Below are 22,260 nucleotides of genomic sequence, written 5' to 3'. Positions count from 1 at the left end.
TCCTCACCTGTCATTCCTTCCTCACTGATACTCTAAGGTATAGCCGGGCTTGGGACCCTTAGGTCTTCCAGTCCCCTGTGTGTCTGAGGCCTGACCCAATTACTCAGCACGTAGTAGGCACTGCTGAAAGGTTTCGTGAGTGGTTTCTAATACTGACAACTTTCCGTTATCTGATAGAATTTGTGCACCCCCTTTCTTCATATGACCCTTGCGGCTGTGAGACAGGCAGTGTTTTCCTCCCTTTCACGGATAAGAAGATTAACTGTGAGTGTGGATTCATGGCTGGAACTCTGGGCTTCCACACTCCAGCTCCATGCACCTCTCTCCTGAACTTGAACGCCACCTGAAATCCTGTTTTCTCACGCAGTTTGTCAGAAGTACAGGCAGAAAGGGCTGTGGTCTTAGATACAGTGAGGATTTAAGGAAGATGAGTCGTGCTGGCAGCTGGAATTGTGACGGGCTCCTTAGGTCCCACCCGTGGAGGTCTGTGTGTCATTGAAAGCCCCCCACCATGGAATCCTAGTGTTTTTTCTTTGGAAGATTGGAAGCATCGGTGACAGTTACACTGCTCACCTGTCCTTGCACCTCTTCCAACCCATGTGATGCTTTGATTTCTTCTCTGGCGTTCTTGTTTTGCTTTCTTCCTTTCTGTATTTCTCTGATGTCTTTTTTATTGTTTTTGAATACCAGAATTTCAATATTTTTCCTGTGTGAAAAAAATTTGAGAATTGACTCACCATTTCTTAGTTCTTTTTTTTTTTTTTTTTTGGTTTTTCGAGACAGGGTTTCTCTGTGGTTTTGGAGCCTGTCCTGGAACTAGCTCTTGTAGACCTGTCTCGAACTCACAGAGATTCGCCTGCCTCTGCCTCCCAAGTGCTGGGATTAAAGGCATGCGCCACCACCGCCCGGCCATTTCTTAGTTCTTAAGGAAGACCTACTGTGGGAAGGCTGGGAACAGATGAGGTAAAGAAGACAAGGCTTGTAGGTACAAACAGACATGAGTGCCAGGGGTCCTGAGGAGAGTAATGGAGAGGCCTCATAGCAGCAAACCCCATCTAGGCAAGGTCTCTCTCTCTCTCTCTCTCTCTCTCTCTCTCTCTGTGTGTGTGTGTGGGGGGGGGGGGGGCTGCTGGGCTGCTGGCTGTGTCTTGAAACCTGTATCGGGGATGGTGCCTGATCTGACTGGAAGGAGGGGATTCCCTGGGCCTCTGCTGGCTGTGTAGACAATGTAGTTTTCACCCACACTTGCTTTCTTTTGGGGAGTCTGGAGTTTTGGTACAAGCTGTGTAGAGGGCACCAGTGTGAGCTGCCCCCAGTGATAACCCTGAACTCCGAGTCACTGCCGGTCCTACTGGAATGCCTTATGTGTGCTGTCACAGCTTACGGCTGGAGAGACTTAGGTGTGTCCTGTGTGATTCCCCTGTGAGAAGAGTCCAGAAGTTTGCTCCTGGTTTCCTGAGCATACTCTGTACCTACCCTCTGCTGATTTTGCAGTGAGTCTCTTCATTGTAAAGAGTGTTAGCCTGACTCACCAGGGGTCTCTGTGGATCACTGTCCTGAGTAGCCTTAGGGTGGCCTTGACAAAGGCACCCCAGCACACCTGCTAACACATTGGCTGCTTGCTGAGATGTTATGCTCCCCTCTTTGAGATGTCTTTACTCTCTGTGTGTGCACTTTACTCTGTGTGTGTGCATGTGTGTGTGTGCTTGTGTGTGTGTGTGCTTGTGTGTGTGTGTGCTTGTGTGTGAGTGTGTGATGTACAAAGAACTCTCTAGTCTTGCATAATTACAATCAGAGCTCAGGAAATGGTAGTGGGGAGACAGAGAGGAATGAAGGGTGTTAAGGATGTTTCATGGAGGAGAAAGGCTGTCATAAGTGGAGTCTTCAGGTGATGAAGGGATCGATGCTGGGAAGTGAAGGCAGGAGGAAGCAGCTGGGGCAGAGATAACTGTTGTTTGGGCTATGGGCCTGGCAGAGCCTGAGCCTGCAGTTATGTCTAGGACACTGTGTTTCCCACCGGCAACCCATCTTTACTCAGGACAGGAAGTCGATGGCTTTGCCCAGCATGGCTCTTCAGGGCAGCATATTCTTCTCTGTGGAGGAATCTGGATGACACAGATAACCATTGCTTCTAGATGCTGTAGGGAACAGGGCCGAACATTTGCAGCCCCGTGAGTGATGGGAGGAAGGGCCACTGGCATGGAGCCTCATCTTTCTGCTTTGTTCTGGGACTGAATGAGGCAGGAGGCAGCGAGCAGAGAGCAGATCATGTAGGGATCCTCTTCGCTTAGGTGTGTGTAGTTATTTCCAGATGCCCAGAAAGGCTCCTGGGGAAAACTCAGCAGGCGGTGGTGGGTAGAGGTTATAGGGAAAGGGCAGTTCCACTATTTGTATACTTTTTAAATTTTTGTTGTTACTATAGTGTTACTTCTTAAAGATTATTCTTATTTGTTTTATTTTTGTGTATGGGAGCTTTGCCCTTGGGTATGTTGGTACACCACTTGCATGCCCTGTGCCCTTGCAGGCCAAAAGATGATGTCAGATCCTGGGAACTGGAATGACAGGAAGTTGTGAAGCATCATGTGGATGCTGGGAATTGATCCTTGGTCCTCTGGAAGAGCAGTCGGTTCTCTTACCACTGAGCCATCCCTCCAGACCCTGCTGTTTGTTACTTTTATATCTGGTTAACATTTGTAACTAAAGGAATATTTGCTTTTGAGTGCTCGTTAAAAGATCCTGACCGGTGTTCACCGATGAACTTCCTTTCTGCGTGGGCCTCTGTTTTCTCAGCAGGAAATGGGGATGAAACACAACACTGCCATAGAATCATGGTGAGAATGGAGCAGGATGCAGTGCTGGGCCCGGCATGGCGAGTGCTAGCAGGGTGATTATCTCAGCGTCCTCAGAGGGACAGAACTCTGGCTGGTCTTTGTGACTCACATAGTGCCCCTGCAATAGCTAATCTCGGGGGTCACCATGACACATCTGGGATCTGGGGATAGGGTCCCTGTGGCTTGTCTACAAAGCACTTTCTGGATTGTTAATTGATGTGGGCGGGTCCAGCCCACTGTGAGAGGTGCCCAGCCTGGTGGGCCTGGGACATATAAGAGAGCAGGCTGAGTGAGCCCAGGGGAGCAAGCCACTGGGCAGTGCTCCTCCATGGCCTCTGCTTCAGTGTTTGCCTTGAGCTCCTGCTCTGGTTTCCCTGATGGTGGACTGTGATCTGTGAGCTGAAATAGACTCTTTCCCACCCAGGTAGCCTTGATCATGTTGCTCATCACCAGAAACAAAAAGCAAACTAGGAGCGTGTCCCTAGACTTGCTCCTGGAAGGGACTTGGATCTCATCTTGGCAGTGTGATGGATCAGGAAGGTGTTTGGGGCTTAGCCTTTGCTGCAGATTAGATTTCTGGCCTGACGTCTTGGGCAGGGTATCCAATTCTCCATTCCTTGTGTCTGTAAGATGGACTCGGCAGTGCTTTTACGTTCCTGTGGGGGATTCCAAGATGCAGACTACATGGAATATCACTGGATGTGACAGGGCAGACCAACGCGGAGCCAGCAAGTGTCTGTCTGCCGAACAAAGGAATCATCTATCTTTGTGGGGAGCAAGTTGCTTCTGTCTCCTTGGCTGTCGTAGGAATGCAAGGCAGCTTTGTGGCATCCGCCGCAGGCCGTGGATTGCCTCTCCCGGGTTTGGCAGTTGTCATGCACCACCATCACAGCCGCGCCAAGTGTAGGCACAGCTTGCCTTGATTTACATTCTCGGGTGTTGGGGCTATTTATAAACAATTAAGAAAAGATGCAGAAGCCTGTTTATGGCAACCGGCAAAGTCAGCCAAATACGGAGAAATCTGTTAGCGCAGTCTGCTCGTGTGCGAGCACAAAGCACTTAAATAAACATGCACACTTGCCTGCATTTAAAGTTTCCTCTTTTAAAAAAATGACATTCTGTCATTGGCCAGATGGTTTACAGAGCCTCATCCTAAAAGGGCAGAAGTATGCCTATCAGACATCCGAAACTCGAGCTGTCTTTAAACAGAAAATGTGATGTCTCCCCAACCTTTTGGACTGGTTGTGGGGAATGCAAGATGGAGGGGAGAAAGGTGTCTTCTTACAGACTTCAGGAGTGAGCTTTCAGTGTCTTCCTTTAAAAAGAAATATGATCATTTAAATCATTTTAAAGAGTGTGTGTGTGTGCATGAGCGTGCAGGTGCTTGTGAAGGTCGGAGGCATCGGATCTCCTCTGGAGCTGGAGTTACAGGCAGTTCTGATGGGCTAGATGTGGGTATTAGGAACTGGCTCCAGATCCTCTGCAAGAGCAGTTCTTGCAGTTAACTGCTGAGCTATGCCTCCTGCTCCATCCTCCCTTGGTAGCCTCTGTTTTCATTCCATGTTAACATCCATTACAGCTACAGGGCAGGGACTTTTTTCCTCTTTGTATTTCTCGGTAGCCTTTGCCGGCTCCTGTGTTTTGGTTGATCTGTCTCTATTTGAAAAAGAGATTTCTCAGACTGGGAAGTGGTGGTACACACTTTTAATCCCAGCACTCAGGAGGCAGAGGCAGGAGAATCTCTGAGTTTGAGACCAGCTTGGTCCACAGAGTGTGTTCCAGGGCAGCACAGAGAAACCTTGTCTTGAAGAACAAACAAAAAAACAAAACAAAACAAGAAAAAAGGAAAAATTTCTCACTATATAGTCACTGCCTGGCACAGAGAACATGTAACCATTTGTTGAATGACTTCCTGAATGGACCGGGCAAGGCTTGACTTTTCTGTCCGTTCTTGGCAGGTGCTGTCATGTGATCAGGGACTGTAATAAGTTGAGGCCCCTCAGGTCACTGTGGGTGACTGACTCTCCTCAGGTGCTTAGCTTCAAGGTGTGACTCTAGAGTAGAAATCTAGAGACAACAGCTGCAGAGAGAAAGATGTGGGTCACCTGCGACATGGTATAGCATGGGAGTCACAGCCTGCAGTAGTGGGTGGAGGTCTCTGTACTCATAGAGAAGTGGCAGCCAAGGCACAGTTTTGCTGCAGGTCACATGGGTGCACTTCCGCCCTGTCGTGCTGGGATTGAACCCAATCTATGTGATGCTAAACAGAGGCACTATACCAAGAGCCACGTCCCTGGCCCCTGAAGCTTCTCAGCTGCTTGGCTTTCCCACACTTCCCTGTGTGGTGAGCTCCTGGTCTTCCTCTGTGTAGCAATGAGGGGGCACTGTACTGTGCACCATAAATGGGGAAAGGAACCCTGCATGCTACAAGTGTCCACATGGCCTGGGTCTCGAGAAGACAGTCGTTTTCAAGGCCCTTCAACTCTTCCTGTACATATTATCAACAGATAAAACACAGAAGGAGTATTGGAAGTGACAACTTTAGAAAAGGGGAAAAATCGACTTGAGTTTCTGTTTATTCTTGGTTTAGAGTCAAGGTTTGTTAGGCTCCCGTTTAAGGTGCAACTTGAATCTGTTAGTCACCATTGTGTGGGACGGGAAAGACAGATGCAGCCCTTGCTCTGTCTCGTGACAGGGCACATTCATTTGAAATTTGCATGGGGAGAAGCAGATGGTGTGGCGAGTAAGTGGCCAGGTGCCTGGTCATTGATAGCTTTCTCCTTCCACCCATTGCTCTGTGAGCTGGGACCAAGAGCCCACTGAGAATTGATTATCATCTGTCCCCAACCAGCTGGGTTCTCTTTCATGCCTGTCTCAGAAAGATGGCTCTTTTTACAGCCAGTCAAGATGCATTGTTGATTTTCTTGGAATCATGAAAATTTTACTTATTCTACCCCAAGTTTTAGAAATAGAGCTTTCCAAAGATCCTCTGTATTCTTTTTTTAAAAGCTTGTTTTTTTTTAAGTATATAAGTAAGGTTGAGGTGGTTTTTTTTAATGACCAACATAGTAGTTTGTGTGTGTGTGTGTGTGTGTGTGTGTGTGTGTTTATGTGTGCACAAAGCCTGCAGAAGCTAAAGGAGCATCAGATCCTCTGGAGCTGCAGTTATAATCAGTTATGAGCCACCTGATGTGGATGCTGGGAACCAAATTTGGGTCCTCTGCAAGAGCAGAAGGTACTCTCAACTACTGGGTCATGTCTCCACTCCCAGCTAGGTGGATTTTGATGGGAATGAGAGGGTGGGTTCTGCTGCAGCATCTCCAGGATGCTGGGATGTGAGAGGCTGGGGAATGATGGTGCCTCAGAAGAGCTTTGTCTTTGTTTATGTTGAGTTCAGAATTTGCCTCTTTATAGGTCGAGCCTCTCTTAACTGAAGTGGTTGGGGCCTCAGATTATAGCGGTTTGGTTTCAGATTTTGAAATACTTGCGTTGACTTCACTGGTCAAACATTCCTGATCCAGAACTGAACAGTGGAGCTGCATGAGTTAGAAAGTTTAGGATTTGGGAGCATTTTGAGATTTCAGAGTTCCAGTCTTAATTGTCCCAACTGTATCTAGGAAAATGACAGAACTTGCAGGAACATTCTTGCTCATCCAGTCTAGCCACCCAGGGGCCCATGGGGAGGGCATGTTTGGCATGCTGCCTGGCTGGGATAAAGCAGCTCTCCCTGACCCCAGGGTCTGCCCCGGTTGGCACTTCTCATCCCCTTCCTACCTCCTCCCTCACACCCAGGTGGCATCATGGCGCATGACTCTGACTCCAGTAGGAGCTTTTCTGCAGCTGAAACTGTGGAATGACAGAGGGAGGCATGGCGTGTGGTTGTACAAATGGGAGCTGAAAATAACGGAGCCAGTGATGGCCTGGTCAGAGTGTCCTGGTGGAAAGTGTAGGCATGTGATACAGTTTAACTAAGAGAAGTTGGGGTGTAGCGGGCCCCTTAGCTTTATTAGTTTTCCTTCTCCCTACTGGGCACACTCTGTGTGTTTCCTTGTCAGTCCACCTTGTGAGCCGGCTTCCAACCTCTTCCTCGCAGCAGGCCTCACACTGCATTCCTCTCTGGAGCTATTCTCACTGTGAAGAGCATACTTTCGCTATCACGGGGGAGGGCATTGCTAAGGTCCGGGATGGATTCCCAGCAGAGGAGCCTGCAAGGCTTAACACAGGCAAAGCCCTTGTCTGACGAAAGCAGAGCTGGGCTTAGAGACATGAACTCCCCAGAGGCGCCGGTGGTGTTCTTGGCTTCTGATCCAACCTGTTGCTTAGCCCTTTCTCTGTCTGTGGCCCATGCTCCTCCTGGCTGCTGTGCCATGTGCCCCTGCCATCCACTCCTGTGCTTCAGTGAACCCTTACACCATTGCCAGCTTATGGCAGCTGGGATGGAAACCGCAGCTCCTGGCTTTCCCAGGTTTTCAGTGGCTCTTAGGAGTTGGGCTCTGGTCCCTGTTGGTTGAAGGTCTTGTTTCAGAAGCCATTTGTTTGGGGGGTATGCACACTTGGCGCTTTTTAGGCTGGCATGGGTAGGGTCAAGGAAAGGGGCCAGTGGCAGTTGGTGACAGCTGTCTTCTTCCCGTGGAGACCCTCCATGCGCAGTCCTCACCACCCCTCTCCAGCCTGCTCCTGGAATCTGCACGTTCCCTCTTTATTTGCTAGCCTTGGTCATTTCAACATTCAGTTTCAGGCTCTGAAAAAGAATGGACATTTTGGACAGGAAAAGACCATTTGCCAATAAACAGTTGTCATGGGGAGCAGGATGGGTGCATTCTTGGCATGTGGCTGTTAACTCATGCTTCTCTCTAATTGCAGGTTTTTATGGCTTAGTAATAATTGGAGTCACTGAGAATGTTATTCCTGCAAGACTTATTCAGCGTTACTTTGTTAGAGACGGCTAAGTTCCCAGCCAAATAGATTTCTGGGTCATCACTGTTGCCTGGTCTGAAGGGAGGCATGTGAGTGTGAAGATCATTACAGTCATTGAGAGCGAAACACATCTGAGGCTTTTTGCCACAGTAGTGATTGATTGATTGATTGATTTGGTTTTTTGAGACAGGGCTTCTCCGCGTAGCCTTTGCCATTCATTATATCTATCTATCTATCTATCTATCTATCTATCTATCTATCTATCCATCGATCATCTGTCCATCTGTCTATCTATCTATCTATCTATCTATCTATCTATCTATCTATCTATCTTTGAGGCAAGGTTTTTCTATATAGCCCTGACTGTTCCAGAACTCTCTCTGAAGACCAGGCTGGCCTTAAGCTCACAGAGATCTGCCTGGCTCTGCCTCTCAAGTGCTGGGATTAAAGATGTGCACCACCACTGCCATGTTGGTTATTAATCACAGAGTTAACGATGAATTCTTGAGCTTGGCTCCCCTAGATAGACTCCCTTTGTTTTCCCTTGAGATCCCAGTCTCTCAGATGCCCACAGTCGGCTAGTATTTTGTGCTGGTTGAAACCTATTTTCCATCTTGTTTCAAGTCTCTCACTCACCCACCACCCCCTCCTAGTACTAAGTTTGCTAGGCCCAGTTCCCTACTCCTTAGTCCAGCTTCTGCTGTCTGTTCTTAGATCCTGTGGGGGTCCAGATGGATGAGCAGAAGCCACCACACACTTATCTGGGGTTTCAGAAGAGGCAGAGGCTCATTAGTTTGCAGTCCATTGATAAAAATGAGGTCTTGTGCTGTAGAATAAAGGCCTTTTCAATGTCTGTCTTTCTTGGAAAAAAGATGATTTTTGTTCCCGTCCTTTTCAAACAGGAAAATTCTGGTTTGCTGTAGTGCATTTTCTGTGATGTATAAGTGACTGGTGAAATGCCATCCCCTCTCAGACACTAGTTATCAGGTGGTACCTGTGAGCCTGTTGTAGTATGACCTTGCTCATGAGACTTTGGGTCCAGGGGAAGGTTCACATCTTCTCAGCATGCTCCACCCTCTATCCCAGCATCAAAGTACTCTAAATGTTCCCTTGAATGTCTCCATTTCTGTGTATTTTATTACTGTGAAATTGAGACTATGCGAGGGACAAACTGTGGGGGATATACCCCTAAAATGTGTGTGTGGTGTCTCCTCATATTGCTGACACTGTCACGCCTGGATCCTTTATGGAGTTTCCTCCGCTCACAGTATTGTGGCGGAAAGCTGGTGATCAGGTGGCCTTGAATTCCCAGCAAACAGCATCAGGGAACATGTAGGATAACTTGGATGAGACTGGAAGCCAAAGAAAGACCATGGAGGAGCCAGAAATAACCTTCTCTGTGCTCCACTTCATAAAGGTCCATTTGCTCAGCCATGCAGAGGGCAGAGTTCCTAATACATGAGCCCCCGGGACCACCCTTGAACCTTACCCAAACTGTAGTGGGAGATGAAGACTTCTTAGTGTTTCATGGGGAAAAAAATGGATGGGTTTAATGGGAAGAGTCCCTGGCCAGGAGAGAATAGGATGGTTCATGAAGAGGGGTGGTGGGTTTCCCCCTCTTTGTTTATTTTGAAATAATTCAGACATTTGGAAAGGTCTCAAAAGGAGTACAAAGGTTTTTCTGTTTGTCCTTCACCCAGGGTCCCCAAACATGGCCCTTTCTCTGTGTGTGTATTTTCTTAGGTATTTGAGTGTGAAGGCAGAGTGCAGAGGTGAGAGGAAAAGAGGACATTTGCAAGAGAGACCTGAGAGAAGGGGAAAGGAGGGAGGGAGGGAGGGAGAAGAGAGAGATGTGGGTGGGGAGGGGGATAGACAGATGGTGGGCCAGTTTAGGGCAATGGTGAAGGGCCAGGAGGACTGCATTTGGAAGGGGTGCCTAGGGAGACTTGTCTGGTTTTGGTTGGGATGGTGGGTGGATAATGGCCTGGGCTGCCCGAGCTCTGCTTTGCCTCAGTGAAGGTAAGCCTCAGTCACCGACTGACTTCCTGCTCTGAGTAACCAGGCAGCATCTTGCTTGAAAGTTCTGCTTTTCCTATAGTTCCTAATCCCTTGGAGGCCCTATTTCTGTAATGCTTTATCACCGACCGCCCCAGGCTGCCCAGGGTGTCTCACACCTGTGATTAGTCATTGCCACCGCATTCCACAGTGGTTATGCCTGAGTCCTCCACAGAAGGTTCTTGCAAATAGCTGGAATCCAGGGCAGGGGTCTAAACTGAGGCAAACACCTGGGAAGCAGCATTGTGTAGATGGTATTGAACGCACGTGCATACGGTGTGTGTGCGTGCGTGTACACGTGTGTGTGTTGCATCTGTATTAGTATAGTATATATGCTACTGATGTTCCTAACACTTTTGAGCCTGGCTACTTTATGAAGTTTCCTGTCTTTTGAAGTGGTGCTGTCTTTTCATCACAATTCCTTCCTGTTAGAAAGGAGCCATGTTTGGAGGAATAGCTTCCTTGTAAAGCACACAGGGGACTAATGTGAGTTCTGAGGGGCAGCCAGAGCAATGGTCCAGTGAGCACTGGCTGGTGACTGTGGAGAGGGCAGGCTGCATGTTATCTCTCTTTAATCTTTCCACCTGCTCTTTGTGGGTGGAGAGGAACTCTTGATAAACTTCCTTTTGTGTAGAAGATTATACCGGGAATGAAAGTGGCAGTTGCCAGGATTTTCTGAAGGCCTGGTTTGTGTCGAAAGACAGTGCCAAGCTCTACACATAGGACATTTAACAAAATAATGTCCGCAGTCAAGCCTCTGGCCACCCCAGCTTTACAGAGCACACTCGAGGCTACGTCCAAAGAGCTGTAAGCAGGACTTCCAGGGCCCGGAGTTTCACATCCCAGAGGAACCTGGCTCTCACCCATCCTGCGAATGCAGCAGCTCCAGTCCCTGAAGCACAGCCATGAGACAAGCCTCGCCTCTAATTTGCTTCCATTAACACCCTGGCATATGTTACCCAGAGCGAGGTGCCCACCGCCCTGCCTCCTGTTCCCACACTCAGGGGGGAAAGCCATCTGCCTGGGATCCAGGAGGAGAGACAGATGCCAGCTTTCAGCCTCCACTCCCAGGAGAGCCATGGCCCATCCTCCTTGGAGCTTTAAGGCTGTCTCACGCCTGCTGTCAGGAGCCCCAGGCTCTTCCTTCTGGTTCTCAGAACATAGCCCCTGGGCTCAGCACCTTCTGATGACCAATGAAAGGGCCGGAAGGATGCAGGAGCTCAGCTGCAGTCTCTGTGGACAGCTGAGCAGCAGGGGCCAGTGAGAAAGCTCCTGAGGGATATGAGGGTGGACTTCGGTATCACTGGCCACGCTTCCCAGTGCCTCGTGGGGCCGTATTTCTCTTTGCTTCTGTGCCCCCTTCCCAGTGCTTCCACGGTGTTAGGATAATGTGCTTTGTCTTGGGTTTCAGGCCTTCCCTTTCGGAGTTTATTTCCGTGAACCCAGAACAGATGCAGGGAACTTTGATGTGGTATAGGCTCTTTTCCTGGTTTGCAGAAAACCCAGCAGTTCTGAGACTGGTGGAATATTCCGCTGACTGGGTGGGTGTGGAACGGAGTGGGAGGTGGCACTTGGAAGGTCCCTTATCTTCTGCCGCAGGTCTGCCCTTCTTAGGGGTTGTGCCGCCCATGCCTTTGCCTTGGCTTTCCTACTGTGGAAGTGTGATTGAGCCCTCACAGAGCTCAGGAGGCAGCTGGTGTTTTCCCAACACGATCGGGTGTCACTGATAGAAAGGGGTTGCCAGGGCCTTTAGGCTCATCTCCCCTCTTCCTGCAAAGACAGGGAGTGTGAGCCGTCCTCTATCCATCGCTGATCCTTGCACCCTTAAACATCCCTCAAAAACAGGGCAAAGAGGTGCAAAGAGGCGAGTCCTCGTCAGATATATTAGAGAAAGCCTGTGTCCTGTCACCTCCTGTGGCGTTACTGGCAGACCTTGTGACCCCTTGATGCATTTGTTTTCCTGGGTTGTGGAAGGTGTCTGTGAGACGATGTGGAGGCCTTCCTGGGCTGTGATTGTGCCTTCTCTCCTTCTGTCATCTAGAGAGTACTGTGTGGCCCTCTCCCGCCTTCTGAACTGGAAGGCTGACTGGGGTGGGTGCAGGAAATGTGGCAGGAAATAGTAGAGGGAGTTTGAGGTGACAGAGGCTTGCTTATCAGGATGCTGTCTCAGGGTTCTGGAAGACTCTGCTTCCACTGTATCCCTTGCGTCCTATGTTGTAGTTTTTGTGAACTGTATTTTTATTTGTTTATTTTCTGTGCATGCGAGCGGGAGGGGTGTGTGTGCCGCATATGTATGAGGAGAACGGGACAACTCACAGCAGTTAGTTTCCGACCTCCACATTTGGGTCCTGGGGATGGAACTTAGGTCGTTAAGCCTGGTGACAGATGCCTATACTCGCTGAGCCATCTCGCCAGTCCCCAAAGTTGTAGTAGCTTTAAGAACTCAATTAGAGTAGGCTTTTTATTTAATAAAGCAGTGAAGAGTCACATGATCAGGCTAGAACTGGTTAGCTGTCTGGAGGTCCTCATGGATCTGGATGTCTCCCTTGGAGGCAGCAGAAGGTCTGTGGAAGTTGCCAGCCAGTGTCCCTCCTGCGTAGAGCCTGCTGTCCCCATGGTCAGGTGGTACCAGCTGTAGTATGGGCTTAGTTCAGTGGCTGTGGCACAGGCTTGCAGGGTGCATGGTTGTTCGTTTCTTTCTCCTGAGTGGCTTTCGGTGTGATTGTTCCTCTGTTTAGAGGTGGTGCCAGGTCGATTGTGCCCGTGTGTCCTGTCCTTGCAGGGATATTGAGTGTGAGTAATCTTTATGTATTGTGTTGAGCCTTGTGCCTTTGCACATGGCTTTCATCCCTAGGCGATCATGTCTGCTTAGTTACAACCATAGCAGTGTGCATAGGACACACCTCCTGGTTGTCCCTGTGACTTAGAAGTCTCGTTACTGTGAAGGAAGCTTGTCAATGGGATTCGAGAGAACCACAAAGGATGTCATTCCCTAGCACCTGACCTCTGTACCATGCACCATGCCCAGGCTAGGCAGTCATGTCTCTCTCCAAATGTTGTGCCCCGTGGGCCAATGCTTTGTGCATTACTGCCTCTTCACCTACGAGGCCAGCTGCATTTCATCAGGGTCTTAGAATCTTTGGATGAAGACAGAACTGGTATGACCTGATGGTTTCTGTTCTTTCAATCTGTGCGAGCTCTTTGCCTTTCTTAAATCTCATTTTCCTCACCCACAAGATGAGAAAGTCCACTCACTCCTCTTTTTTTGGCTCCATGCTTTCCTTTGTGTTTGAGTGTGTGTTTTCTCCCTCTGGTACCTGCAGCAGAGCCTGCCTTCCTCCTGTGGGAAGCCAACTAAGCTTCCCATCCCTGTTCCTAATCCATTTATTGCTGCCAGCCAGTAGCCCTTTCTTAAAATTATATTTATGCAGATCTCATATTACCAGATAGGACAGTGTTTCCTGTTTTACCTGGTTACCTTGGCCTGTTGGGTTTCTCCAGATCTCTGCTGCTCACAGAACCTCAGTCTGAGTTCAGAACTCATCATCAGCCCTGGAGTCACCTGGCCAACCTCCTACACCTAGGTCTGGGGAAGCCCTGACTGGCTCTGTGGCCAGGTGCAGTGGCTGAGTCTGGGATTGTGTTTACTGGGATTTCATTGTATGGGTGGGTGTTCCCTTCATGTAGCTCTTTTGAGAGATTTAACTGGGTTTTATATATGTACATATGTATGTATGTATGTAGATGTATTATGTATTTTGTGGCTTTTTTGAGTCAGTGTTTCTCTTTAACCTTGTCTGTCCTTAAACTCATTTCACAGACCAAGCTGGTCTCAAGCTCACAGAGATCCACCTGTCTCTGCCTCCCAAGTGCATCACCACTGCCTGGTTTATTTACCTGGGTTTTATGTGTATACTTTATTTCTTTTTTATTGCTGAGGGTAATTCTGGACTGAATACAGTTTAACGAGGCCTTGGGCCTTGTTAATGGTCCTTTAGGTTGGACTTGGTTTTTGGCTGTTTTGGATAAAGTTGCCAACATTGTTGTGTGAATGTGTGCAGTAATGTGTCTTGTGTAAGTCCCTGGGCATGGGTTCCTGGGCACAAGTGGGGGCATCTTTAGCTTTAGGATGCTGTCACACTGTCCTCTGAGGGTTAGGAGTGGAGTAAGAAAGATTCCCTGTCCCTTCCCACTGGAGGAATGTGTTTCTGTCATTTAAACTTTAGTTGGCTGGTAACTGTAGGAATACACGGTGACTTGGTTTGTGCATTTGCAATGAGGGACTGCAGCACCTTCCTACACACTCAGGGGCCTTTTGCAGCTTTAATGGAAAAATGTCTCACTCCTTGGCCTGCTCATTGCTGGGCTGTTTGCCTTTGTACGTGCTTGGTGTTCAGTGTAGTGGCGGAAACACTTTGTCAGGCACATCTCTTCTATGTGGTCTCTCATTTGAAAAAAAAAATGTTTTTTTTCAAAAATTTTGTTTTTTAAATATATTTTGATACTTTTGGTGTTCTTGGAAATCTGAGGCTACTGTAAAATTCTAAATGTTTTCTCCTAGGTGTTTTACGTTTCCCTCTTTAGTCTTTGCTGAAGTGATGTGCAGATGGGAGAGGTTGTGGGGGCTTTGCTATGACTGACAGGGTTCACTAGAGGAGATCCGTATTCCCTGCGTGCTGTGGTTCACAATGCCTGTTTTCTGGCTCATCTCTTAGGGAATCTGCCCATGAGGTTGTAACTGATGCCCTCCCCATCTTGTCTCGGTCCACTGCCTGGTCTGTTATGTTCCTTCTTTGCTGATACTGGAAAGACGGGGGCTCAGGACCCACTGAGTGACCATGCAAGATCAGATGGGACCTGAGCTTACTTAGGCTGTGGGAGAGAGTCTACCGGAGATCCTTGACTGATCTGAGTGATTTGATTTGAAGTTCTTGGTGCACTTAGGTGACCCATAGTGTAAACACTTTATGGTGAACAACTTAATTCTTATGGTCATAACTTTGTTTTTGGAAATTCAAAGTTTTCCCATTAAATCAAAGTTTTCCTGAAATTAATAACTGTTTTTTAATTACATGAGAACAAATAGTATAACAATAAATCCATCTATGACAGTGCTAGCCAAAGATGATGACACAAGACATTCTGGCCCACTTGCTTTTTCATAGTAGTCACAATTCTGACTCTCTCTCTCTCTCTCTCTCTCTCTCTCTCTCTCTCTGTGTGTGTGTGTGTGTGTGTGAGTGTGTGTGTGTGATGTTTGCTTGTTTCTTCACTTGAGTGTATGGGATTGTATACTGTCCACCATGCCCTTGGTACCCAGACATCTTTGCAGTGAGTTTCTAGTTCTGTAATGGTCATAATTTCTTACAACGAATAGAGCATAAATATGCCCTTCCCATGCTGTGGAGATGGCTCAGTGGTTAAAGCTCTTGCCCCACAAACATAAGAACCTGAGTTTGGATCCCCAGAACCCACGTAAAGTCTGGATGTGTGTGGCAGCCATCTTTCGTTCTAGCCTGGGAAGACAGAGAACGGGTGCTCAGAGTACATAGCTAGAGAGATGAGATGAGTAAGATCCTAATCTGATTAACAGATCCTGCCTCCATGAATAAGTTGGAAGAGAGATCAAGGATAAGAATGAACATCAACCTCCATAAACCATACATGTACATGTGCCCAGACATGTGTGCCCACATACATGCAAGCATGCACATGCATGAAAACGGAAATGAAAAGCAGCATAGCACTCCGTTCTGTCCTTAGGTCGCCCCTCATCTGGCTGTGTCTATTCACATTCTAACCTTTCACCAGCACTGCACAGCCTCAGTCCTCATTCTGGAATTATCTTTACAAAATGGAGAGAAATCAAGACCACTTTTTCTAAACCCTCTGCCACTCCTGTTCCTGGTGCTATGGTTCCCTGTGCTGAGCTTGGCTCTGGACTGTGGGAGCGTGGACTGCATCTGGTTGGTCTTTCAATTTTGAATACAACCTTGTGAGCATAGTGTTTGAGAACTAGTTAATTAAACTGAGTGGATTAAACTGGACAGATGTAAGCGGGGTGGGGATACCATGCTTCCCATGTCGTGTCTGCACTCCCCTGAGTGACCTGTGAGCTCTGTGTGCCTCTCCATATGAATCAGACAGTCCTCCCCTGCGCTACTGTGAGCTGACTTGCACTATAGTGAGCAGAAATCACATCCAGATCCTGGCTGTCTTAGTTTTCTACAAACCAGTGGAAGGGTATTGTCTCTTAGGACTTCTCTTAAGAATTATAATACTTCCTGGAAAGGCTGGGTCCTGGGGATTTTCACACCAGTCCTTGGGAACTTCATCTGACCTGGATCTAACTTGCTCGCCCGCCAAGGACAATGCCCAGAGCCATAACCATGCTCCTACAAATAGACTTTCTTCCAACATGGATGATAGGGCTAAGATTCTTGCAGCATCTACCAGAACCTGAGCACATTGTCATGGTTCTGTTCACACACGAGCTAAGGAGAGCTTCAGGTTCCATTCCCAACAGTATCTGGACTGAGGATCTTCCCAGCAGCCTCTGGGATCTTCCCAGCCAGCATGGCTGGGCAGCTGACTCTTGAGATTCCGACATTACAGATTAGCGAACGGAAAGGAAAGAGGTTTAGTGACTGTCGTCCACACTCACTCAGGCATTCAGATGGCTGTCATCTCAATTATTAAAGATCATCAGATGCTGTCTTCCAGCCAAGGGAAACTTAAAGCTCGGCCGCTACTACTTGGAGCTCGAGGCCAACCTGTAAGCAGCCTCCTTAGATTATGCCGAGGCCTGGGGAAATGTTTGGAAGAAGCTGTTGGAGGAGTCTGAACTGTAACCCTATAAGGGAAAATATGCTTGGCCACACTCGGGTGGTGGCTGCTTCCCTTCCCTGCCACTGGAGAGCTGGGTCCCTTCAGCACATGCTGAGAATGCGCTTCAGCAGAAGAGGCCCTGCCAGGTGTGAACTGCCCAAGGGAAGGGCCGTGTCCCAGTTGGCCTCCTGCCACGCTTCTCTTCAGTTCTAAAGATTTCACAGAAGCCACAGTTGCTATTCAGGGATAGCATATTTTTCCCTCGGCAATTTTCTCTTTAAGACACATCTCAGGGACCCTGCCTGTCAAGGAGACGAGAAATTCACTAGGGAATTGACCTAGCACACAGAGCAGGTACCAGTCAGCCATCATGCTAGACATTCCTGCAAAGAGAGGCTCCCTGAGGCTCCTGGCTCACATCTCCCCCTGCCTTGGGGAAGAGACAGACTATGAGCCCCTTGGTACACTGTCAAGTAGACTGGAATGAGGGTATTTTGGGGGGAATTTTTGTGGGGAGGTTGGCAGTTCTTAAGTCCCTGGCCCCCGTCTGTGTTCAGTGACTGCCATTTCATCTAGCAGAGGGCGCTGCGTTTCAGGACTGGGTTGTCTGACAAAGTGTCTCACTCTGCAGAGCCTCCTCAGCCTGTGCCACAGGCCAGTCACAGGCTGCTTTTAATCTTATCTCTGCCACCTGTTTTGGAGATGATAAGATCAAGAGGGACCCTTGAGGAAAGAGCTTGAAAAATGCTCAGGTCTTAGACCACTAGTTAGTGTGCAGTCCTCGGGTCAGGGTCCAGCAGGAAGAGTGGACTGCAGCCTTGAGCAAGGCTTTCAGTCCTCGAAACACTCTCAGCTGAAGAATTAATTGCTCAGATCAGATTGGCCCTTGACTGAGTCTATGATGCATTTCCTTAATCGCTACTTGAGGTGGGAGGGCCCAGTCCACCATGGGAGGTGCCATTCCTAGGTAGGGCTATTTACTAAAGGTGGGGGTTTCCATTCCTTGGCAAGTGAACCTGGGCTGTATAAGAAAAGTAGCTGAGTAAGCTAGGGAGAGAGAGAGAGAGAGAGAGAGAGAGAGAGAGAGAGAGAGAGAGAGAGAGAGAGAGAGAGAGAGAGAGAGAGAGAGAGAGAGAGCGAGCCTGTAAGCAGTGTTCCTCCATGGTTTCTCTTCAGTTCTTGCCTTGGTTTCCCTTGGTGATGGACTGAAAGACATAAGATAAAATAAACCCTTTCCTCTCCATGCTTTTGGTCATGGTGTTGCTCACAATAGAAAGCGAGCTAGGACTGGCAAGCTGAACATCTTACCAACAGACGCTGTCTTGGAGAACGATTTGTACAGTGCTGAGCAAAGCTTAGTGGGAGGGTTGGTCTTGAGGAACGTTACTGTGGTGGCATACCTTCCGTGTTGTGGTGACAGGGTTCTTTGAATGCTATCTCGAAAGAGTTAATGTCTCTTATTCAGAGAGCAGAATTCAGTGTCAAGGTACGAAAGGAGGATTGGAAGGGCCCCTCCCAGTGTGACTGCTGTAACCCTTGGTTGGGCTCCTATTTGGATCTGAGTGGCTTTGGCCAGGACTCTCCTCCTACCACTAGATGGTGAGGCCGTGCTGTCTCAGGACTGCAACATGTGGCCCCAACAAGCATGGGCACTCTCATCCCCCTGACCCCCTAGAACCGTTGCCTTTCCTAGTGAGCCAGGCAGGCCATGTGGTTAGGTGTGCAAGTGTTTAGCATCTGTGTTCTAAGAAAGGCATTCTCGGTGTTTGCCCAGGAGTTACCTCTCAATCGTCCAAGCTTCTCACTGCTGTGCACAGACAGCTTCTCCAGGTCAGAGTGGGGCCTTGCTTTAGCTGTGCCCCCCGACTCTTCCAGTCCAGTCTCCCTTTGCTGTGAGACCTGACTGTTGTCCCTGTAAAGTACTGTGCCCCCTCTGCCCTGGTGTCTTATAGACAACCCAGACATATCCAGTACTTACTGAGAGCTGAACAAGATGCCAAGGGTCCTCACAGTGACTTGAGTAGGCACAGCTTGCCTTTTCCCTAAGAGCTGTCAGTGGCTTCCCTATGCCGTTCCTGCAGTGCTTTCTGTATGGACTGTGCTTTAGGATTCTAGAGGTAAGCAAAAAATAAGCTGGGTCTCAGCAGGTGATGAGGCTTTGCCTACTGTGCTAGGTCACTGGTCCATAGCTAGCAGTTTAAAGATACTTGTTAATTCATTAAACACTAGTCAACAACACATATTAACACATAGCAGATAGGTTTAGGAAAAATATCTTCATTTACTAGAATAAGGCAAGCAGAAAGAGACATTGTTCACTCTGTTTGCTGGTGTGCTTGACATTGGGCTCAGTGGAAGACAGCTGGATTCTCATCTATATTCAGACTGAGGGGAAGACATCTTAATGATGGAAGTAACCTCAATTGACTAGATAGCCAGAAAGGGGGGAGGGCGTTCAGTGACCTTGACAGAAAATGGTGACTTCTCTCTTTGCACCATAAGCTTGGTGACTGGAGTTTCTGATGCTATCTGGCTCTAGACCACAGGAGATGTTGTGAGGTCACTACATTTCAGGTTGTCTGTCGCCCACACTTGCTGTACGGTACCCGAGCTGTGCAGGTGACATTGTGCAGTACCTAAATGCTCTGTTTCTCAGAGTCACTCCAACCTTAATAGAAAAAGTCTTGGGGGTTGTCACATTCACGGTGGCTGACACAGACTCCAAAATTCCTAATGGAACCTCAAAAAGGTCATTGAAAAAAAAAAACAACTATCAACTGATTCCTCAGAAGTGATGAGTGCAGTTAGCTTGTTTGTGAGAGGCGTCTGCGAAGTGCTGGCTGGGTAGACCTGGGGGTGGCTCAGTGCCTGCTTAGCACCCAGGAGGCTCCAGCTAGTGGCTGAGAAGAAAAGAAAGTGTGAATGAATAGTTGTAACTGGCCCGTTATTTGTTCAAATCAGGTGACACAGGTGGCTCCAGGCTCTGTCGTTTCTTCTCCAGACCAGCATGCTGCCATCTGCAGAAGGGCTTCCTGAGCCACAGCAGGGGAATGGACCAGTCTCAAGGGTTGAGACTTGATACAAGCAATGGTTTTTACTACCTGAGTAGTGTCAAGGATGTTTTAAGAGTGCCCTTCACCAGCTGTGAAGAACACCATGCCATTAATGAGGCTAGATGCCCGGTGCTTGAGGCTAGGTGCCAGCATTTGAAGCTTAGTGCCAGTGCTTGCGGCTAGGTTCCAGTACTTGAGCTTAGGTGCTAGCACTTGAAGCTTTGTGCCAGTTCTTGAGGCTGCGTGCCAGTGCTTGACATGTGTATGCATGCAGTTTCACCCTTATGTTTATTTGCCCCGTCATTGTAGCAGCAGGAAGATAGGGTCTTACAGTTGTGAAACTCCTGTGGGCCTGCCAACCCTGCAAAGGGTTTTGGAATGCCCTAGAGCTCACATAATCAGTTAGAAGTTGCTGATACAACCCTGCATTCCAGTCTTGTGCAAAATGTCAATGTCTGCCAGCATTTTAGCTGGAAGGACTTGGCATGGGGGGGGGTGGTTCACCACCCGAACTTGAACTTTTGCTGCCCTGACACCTAGTATCCTTGCTGTAGTGTGTATAGCATCCCTGTCGTCCTGGTGATGGAAGCAGCTCAGCAGAGCAAGTTGGGGCTGCATGTTGAAACCTGTGTGCTGATGGCTACTTGAAAACTGACGTTTTGAACTCTGGTCTCTTTCTGTGCACTGAAATTCAGCATCAGGCACTGACATGGAATAATGTCTACTTTGGGGCTGCTCCATCTGTTGACTTTGGCTCTGGCTCTTCTCCAGTTGAGCTTTGCTGCCTCGAAGTGAGGGTGAAGGAGCCATGAGTGGACTGTGTGGGAGGATCGTGAGTTTGCAGTGGGCCTGGCTGAGCAAGCTCACTTCTCGTGCTAGAATGCTTCATCTGGTGATCAGACTGAAGGAGAGACAATGGGGAGAAGCGCACACTCTGAATGACACCTGCAAACCCTCAGCCTAAGGAGCCCCTTCCTCCTCTCTCCTTTCTTTCCAGCAATGGAAGAATTAATAGTTGAACTTCGTCTCTTTCTGGAGCTCCTGGACCATGAGTACCTCACGTCAACTGTCAGAGAGAAAAAGGCCGTGCTCACCAACATCCTGCTGCGAATACAGTCATCATCCAAGGGTGAGTCTTGCAGGCTGCCGGTGTCCTTGGTCCAGTCCTAGGCTTCCGAACCCTTGTTAATTCCTCCGTGTTTCTAAAGTGTATTCATTTGTTCTCTTCCTTCATTTATCCTCTGACATTACCCACTTCATAAATTCTTCTGCACCACCTCTCCCTCCCCTTCCTCTCTGTCTGGCCTGGTCACAGGCAGACCCTTCACAGTTACATGGAGAACCATGATGCCCCCTTGTAGGATTACTGTAAAGGACCAGAGAGAATAAATGTTTGCACCGTTCTCTAGAAGGCTCAGGAAAGGCTACTGTTGGTGTCCTCCTCCTCACCCGAATCTGTGGTTTTTGTTAATCCCTACAGGCTTTGAAGTGAAGGACCATGCTCAGAAGGCAGAGGCCAACAGCCTGCCAGCACCTCCCCAGATGCCTCTGCCTGAGATCCCTCAGCCATGGCTGGTGAGTTGACATCTTACCCACCATCCACACTGCCCCCGAGGCCTGGGCTGCTCATGTACCTGTCAGGCCTGTGATGGAAGCCAGAAGGTGAAAGGCTTTTCTGTGCCTGAGGTGCTCTTCGGAGTATGTTCCCAGGGTCCTGTAGCTGCTTATTAGAGAAGGAGCTCTTGCTTCTTTGTAGAACCCTGGAAGCACAGGTTCTTAGAGATCTGTTAAGACAGATGAAGGGGAATCAGAAGACGCAGCAGGCAGAACCATGCCTGGAGAGCCCGAGGACTCCACCCTCTTTCTGTGTGACCTCTGACATTCATTGCTGTACTCCAGGGTGAAATCTTGCTTTTTCCCCCAAGAAAAAAAATGTGCACATTCCAGAAATGTACACTCAGTTGAGTTTATGTATTTCAAATGGGTTTAGACTCTCTTTTTTGCTATATATTTTTTCCAAACTGGGGATGTCCTCATATGCCATTGCCATCTCCCTTCAGCTCTTTCTGTATCTTTATGTTCTGCAGCTTGCTGAATCGGGGGAATTTGACTTTCAAGCAAATGATGGCAAAGTGGTCACTTGGTTGCTTCTTTCTACATTTGCTCTGTCAGGTGTGGGATTATCATATGTTTTATGGGGTGCGTAGAGGTTGAGACAGGGTTTCTTTGTGCTTTTCTGACTTTCCTGGAACCCTGTAGAACAGGCTGGCCTCAAACTCACAGAGATTCGCCTGCCTCTGCCACCTGAGTGCTGGAATTAAAGGTGTGCACCACCACTGCCTGGCTAGGTCATCTATTTTTTTTTTCTGGCAGGGTCTGAACCAGAAGATGCAGGATCATGTCTTGTCTGTCTCCACAGCCATGTTTGTTCCTCATGCTATGACCCATGATGCCCCTTGCACAATGCTGTTCCTTTCTCTGGCTTTACTTCTGTTTATACAGACATTTGAAAAGCTTAACTTATGGTTAGGCAGAGTGAGATGTTAACGGCAATAACGAATACTACTAATAAACAG

The 22,260-nt window shown here is 48.4% G+C and overlaps 1 protein-coding gene across 2 annotated transcripts in view; it reads left to right on the top strand.

Moving 5' to 3' along the window:
- Afap1 (actin filament associated protein 1) overlaps nucleotides 1-22,260 on the top strand; it is a 117,668-nt gene that overhangs the window by 23,177 nt on the left and 72,231 nt on the right. For both annotated transcript variants that reach the window (XM_075943777.1, XM_075943778.1), the window contains exons 2-3: nucleotides 20,682-20,813; nucleotides 21,165-21,259. In XM_075943777.1, the coding sequence (XP_075799892.1) occupies nucleotides 20,684-20,813; nucleotides 21,165-21,259 (225 nt within the window). In that variant the 5' untranslated portion in view covers nucleotides 20,682-20,683. The remainder of the gene's footprint in view (nucleotides 1-20,681; nucleotides 20,814-21,164; nucleotides 21,260-22,260) is intronic.

The sequence above is a fragment of the Microtus pennsylvanicus genome, chromosome 12 (genome assembly GCF_037038515.1).
Source record: "Microtus pennsylvanicus isolate mMicPen1 chromosome 12, mMicPen1.hap1, whole genome shotgun sequence".
Classification (NCBI taxonomy): domain Eukaryota; kingdom Metazoa; phylum Chordata; class Mammalia; order Rodentia; family Cricetidae; genus Microtus; species Microtus pennsylvanicus.
This window is presented reverse-complemented; position numbering and strand designations above follow the sequence as displayed.